Source organism: Suillus subaureus (genome assembly GCF_016647635.1).
Source record: "Suillus subaureus strain MN1 chromosome Unknown BJ212scaffold_608, whole genome shotgun sequence".
Classification (NCBI taxonomy): domain Eukaryota; kingdom Fungi; phylum Basidiomycota; class Agaricomycetes; order Boletales; family Suillaceae; genus Suillus; species Suillus subaureus.
Genome location: NW_024539164.1, coordinates 2327 through 7602, shown reverse-complemented (window position 1 = coordinate 7602; position 5276 = coordinate 2327). Strand labels below are relative to the sequence as shown.

General features: G+C 47.9%; 1 protein-coding gene across 1 annotated transcript; it reads left to right on the top strand.

The window, feature by feature from the left end:
- Positions 1–259: 259 nt before the first annotated feature.
- BJ212DRAFT_1252101 (uncharacterized protein) lies at positions 260–3207 on the top strand (the record flags this gene model as incomplete). The annotated part of the gene is made up of 2 exons (XM_041329722.1): positions 260–2050; positions 2119–3207. Coding segments are annotated over 2 exons (2880 nt in total), but the record flags the coding sequence as incomplete, so codon positions are not given.
- Positions 3208–5276: the final 2069 nt, after the last annotated feature.

Below are 5276 nucleotides of genomic sequence, written 5' to 3'. Positions count from 1 at the left end.
TAGAGATCAATCCCCAGACCATCAGGATGGTTCCGAAGCTGGAAGTAGTGATGACGAGGACTCCCTTGGCACGGCCCTACCTGCAGATAGAAAGGCCGACCTTGCAAAGCTTTTCAAATCACACAAACAACTGACTGGATCTCGGAATCGCAACTCTGTGGTCCCTCGTGCAATTGGGACGCACCTTGAACTCGAGCCAGACATGTCACCAAATGTGCATAGTGCCATTGACTCACAACGATCCATATCTGCCTCAGCATCTCGCAGGCGAGTCAAGCACTGGCATCTTGGAAGCAACAAACGATTTCCACGTCCAGTTGCACCATTCTCCATGGCTGCATATGTAGGTAGGAGGTGGCTCCAGGATGACCGCACGTTCGACGATTATGAAGGCGGACCAACGATCGAGATGTTAGTAGCTCCAAGGGACATCAACACAGCGATTACATTCCAGGGTGGAGGAATCCAGATCTCGACCGCTTGGGTGGACTGGGTTGATCATGGCTGGCGCATCACTCCTAGCTCATTCCACATGTTCTATCAATGCGACCCCATAGCTACCATGGACCATGTCATGCCCATTGGTACAACCGACTCCTACGATCCATCAAATCAGGTTCCAGACCGCGTAACAGGTGCATATAGCCTGGATCGGCGAGAGTCAGAGGGAGAAGGACACCACACGCAGGTCACCGATGTAGAAATCTTGTCTGCTTCTGAGCTCATCGATTGTGCCCAATACGACCCCCCACTACATGATGAATGTAGGTTCGGACACAATGCCTTTGTGCGTGGCCACACCAGTGATGGTGATGGTGATGGACCAGCCTTGTATGTCGACCTTGAACGAGATGCAGTTCAATTTTCGGAAGATGAGATAGAGACTTCAGTGGACATAGACAGCATCATCTGGACCACAAAGGTGTTCCGATGCAGGGGATCCGTGGGCATCTATATTACCCCACCATTTCAAACGAAACCTGGCATATTCAAGCACAATCACACATATGTCGACATCACAATTCCACAATCAGAAGCAGATGCCAGTATGGCTGGTGGCAGGACGGAATGGCTATCCAAAAGATTTCCGATGTCTGCCATCCCTCACACCTGCATCGGGCGCATGTCTTCCGCTTCATCGACACTCAATCTATACGTCGCGTTCCCAAGGATGATACATCAACACCCAGTGAATGGCCGGAGAATCACGCTCATGCCAAAGGAGGTTTTGGACATCTTCTGGGACAGGGTGCTGCTTCCATCCATAGGAGACTGCACTGATGTCAGTTGGGCGCCTTACCTTAAGCACACATTAGAGGAGGCACGATACAAGGCCAGAGGTGTGGATGGACGCAAAGGCGGATGGGGACAGCCAAAGACGATCCCCCTGTCAGATGATGACTTCAGAGACGTGCAGGAACGTATGGAAGCTCGCATACACGATGGAGAGGGTGAGCTCAGCATGTATGGGTCTTTGTTCTTCATTCTAGAAGGGAAGGGAATCAAGCTCCTCACGAAGGATGGTCAAAGGGGGCGTTTTTTGGGACCGGAAGAGGCACTGCGTCGAAACCTGTCCGACCTTGACTGGCCATATATGATGAACCGGAAGCATGGCGAACTCCTGGTGGATGTTGGGATCTCATTCACACCTCATTCCCCAGATGTTCCAGTTGTAGGAGTGTGGAGACTAGATGCATTGGAAGCATCCTTTGGAGCAGGAGGATACAAGAGAGGGGAGATACACCATCACAACACGCTCTCTAGATATGGGGCACTGCAGGCTGAGATGCAGCGGGAGAGATCTCAGCAGACCCATATCGCATTCAGGAGCACATACAACCTATACTACGAATCCATCCGGACGAACACCAACCAAGTGCATTTCGCATCTGACGGTGATGCATACAAGCTATCCCCATCGTACATGGCTGAATGCTTTCAAATCGCAAAGGTCATCGATGGTTGCAAGGAAAAAACATATGGTGTCAGGGATGAGTATAGGGTCAGTGGACATGCAGCCAGAGTAATACTAGATAATATCGAAAGCAAGGTCGGTGATTCAAACTACATTTATCATTGGCATGTAAGCTGAATGACTCTTGCGATATGTCAACGTAGGCTAGAGAGTATCTGCAGTCAGATCCGGTCTTGTGGATCCCATCCAAGATCTGGTTTGAGCTTATCAGGCGACGGGTGCGAGAGGTTCAGAGGACACAAATATCCATCGTCAAAAGGAATCCTCCCAATCTCGGCATTCTCACTGGCTTGCTGAACCACATGCTTCGTTCTACTATATCGACCCCTATCGTCTATGACTTTCATGTCCGTGAATCCCTTGCCCTCCTCGAATATCGAAATGTCCTCGAGACAGCAGGGATGTTTTTCTTACAGGACTTCGATATGGAGAGCAACACCTGCCTGGAGGAGGTGCAGCAAATAGATGATGTGAATGTGCTTGCCCTCATGGGTGTAAGTGCGAAGGCTCAAAGGGATAGAGCGGTTGGAAGGATGGACACTTGGCGAAATACTGAGTCAGAACTGGAGGACTATCCTATCGGCCGGACTCCAACATGGACTCGACTAAAGGCAGCCATTGCAAGCTCACCTGCAATGGTCATGAGACCATGGACATGGACATCCAGCTTATCTAACACTCAACTCTCTGTTGGACGTTTGATCGTCATGTTCACAAGACACGTATGGCTCATGCTGATGCCCGAAGTCTTTAAAGGCATCAGACCATACCCGAACTCGCTCCAGGAGGCCATGAAGTGCTGGACAATAACAAGCATCGACGACACCCTAGCTGCAGTCGCGTTTGAAGCATGTAATGCTGGGCTGCATGACCATATGGGCGTCACACCAGGTCGCATGGGTCCCAAGTCAAGGGCATTTGTGAACAGGTGCTCTATATTCTTTCCTGATCCAGATGCTTCCCATAAAGACAACGCTCAATGGTCCGTGCTGTGGGAGGGAGATGGGTACATCGCAGAGTTTCATAGGACGATGAAAACGATGGATGAGGATCAGCAGGAATTGCTGAAGCAAGGTTTATGCAAGGTGTTTTCTGATATTCACTGTCTTCCTGCAAGCGGTTCAAGAGTGTGGACGCAGAAGAATAATTCAATAGTATTCATGACGAATCCTGCATTTTACAGGATTGACTGTGTTGGAAGGAGCGGCGAGAGTCAGAGAAGAGCCCCAAGAGCACGTCGTACAATGAAGTTGATCAAGGGAAAGCGCATATTTGCAGCTGACCTAATGGACTCACAGCCATTCGACACCGATGGGAATTTGAGAAGGAAGACAGAGAGGCAGAAGCGTCGGGAGATTCAAAAGAAAATGACCACGGCTAAAAGAAACAGAAGGGTCCCCCCTCCTCCACGTCTTCGCAAGTCCAGGAAATTTCCTATGGACATGGGAGAAACCATGGAAAGCGACAATGCAATGGATGTCAATTAGCTTATAGATGTGATATGAATATATCAGTATGAAGTGGGAGGTCATGAAAACTGGGATTCATCAGAAAGGATTTATGCTATTCTCATCCCCATTACTTCATGAATAGATCCCCAACATGTGGGCAGCCCACTTCTAGTGACATGTCATTGCCAAATGTCCCAGACATCTAGGGCACGAAACCCCTTTGAGCGACCATCCAGCTCATGGAGAATTGTTAGGGACCAGCTTGGTAGGATGCGCTCAAAAACCGTGCACATGGTGTTTGCATAGTGACACGTGATTTAATATCCTGGGATTAACCTCGCAATCATGGATCCATGTACCAATCGGGTGATGGTATCAGAAAGGATTCAGCCAGTGGTAGTGCACCATGATAAGTGAATAGCCATGGCAAGTGAAGTTGTATGTAAAGCTCCAGCTCAACGAGCATATCGAACACGAGTTCCACCTCACAGCTCTCCACGAACAGACCTGGGGCATCTACTTGGAGTGGAAATGGCACTAATAAATGCCTCAACCCACAATGAACAGACAACTGTCTGCCTCCGTTGTGAGAGTGCATACAATTACCTATTGTTAGAAAGTACGCTCAGCGTTGGTGAACAACAACTATATTCACGATCGATGTACCTGTTAGAAAGTACGCTAAGATGACTTTAAGTGAGTGTGAAACAATTAGCAAGATGAACAAGACGCGTACCTCAGCATTGGTGAACAACAACTGAGGGACGCAAACAGCGAGACGATGAGATACTTGTAAGATACAAAAGACGGAGCTCGAATGTCAAGAAGACAGTGACCATACGACGCCAAGCACAACGCATGTGGTACGAAGTGGTGAGGTTGCCCAATACCCAAATGCAACATTAATCAGTCCTAAACCAGAGGACGAAACTCCAAACTCCAACACACCTTCTCAACCTGCCATGAGTCCCATTCTCCAACACCTATGAGATACAGAGGCCAGTATTCCTTGCCTCTTTCCTACAATGCCAGATATTTTGGTCATTTCCTTGAGCTTGGGTATGATACTACCTAATTCCCAGTTCATCTATGGACAGATGCTGGATATTCAGGACAACTACTTGAACTTAGGTATCGCCCTTCCACACGGACAATGCCTCTATGAACAGATTTCAGACATCTGTGCCATATACGAAGACTGGGCATGAAACCACAGAACTCTCCATCCCTCCACAAACAGATACCAGAACTGGGAATGTTACTGCGATATTTACCATTCATCCATGAACAGATCGAAGACGTCTTGGCTGACCACATCGAGCATGGATAGCATTGCACATAGGCCAGATGGTCAAGCTGTCAAGACGTCCATACCGAAGTTGGAAGGCCTAGCTTCATCACCAAGTTGTGTCATCGATCAGTTTAGCTTCGCGGTTCACCTCAGATCAGATGCATTACTGTCGTAGAGCATTCAATGTGAGGTGAACTGTGGAGTAAATACATTTTTTCCAGTGGTCGTGGGTGTAACTGGCGACAGAATTGACTGCGAATATACTGAAGGATCAGCACATATCTATATTCCTGGCGAATACTATGTTTATTCTGTGATAAAAATGATGTGACAAGATCTCACCTCGAAAAAGCCACGAGATGCAAATATTGTTGGTATTATTTTGAATATGAAGGGGTGAAACCAACAAAGTAGCTTCAAACGTTGACCATCATCCAAGTCATGCCACCTACATTTTGAATTTACCGTAGGATTTCTGTGCGATATACTTGAATCTATGTTTAGATATAGCTTGGTAGTGCACTGGTAAATCCCATTGCGTTCCTGATCGAATCAGGGA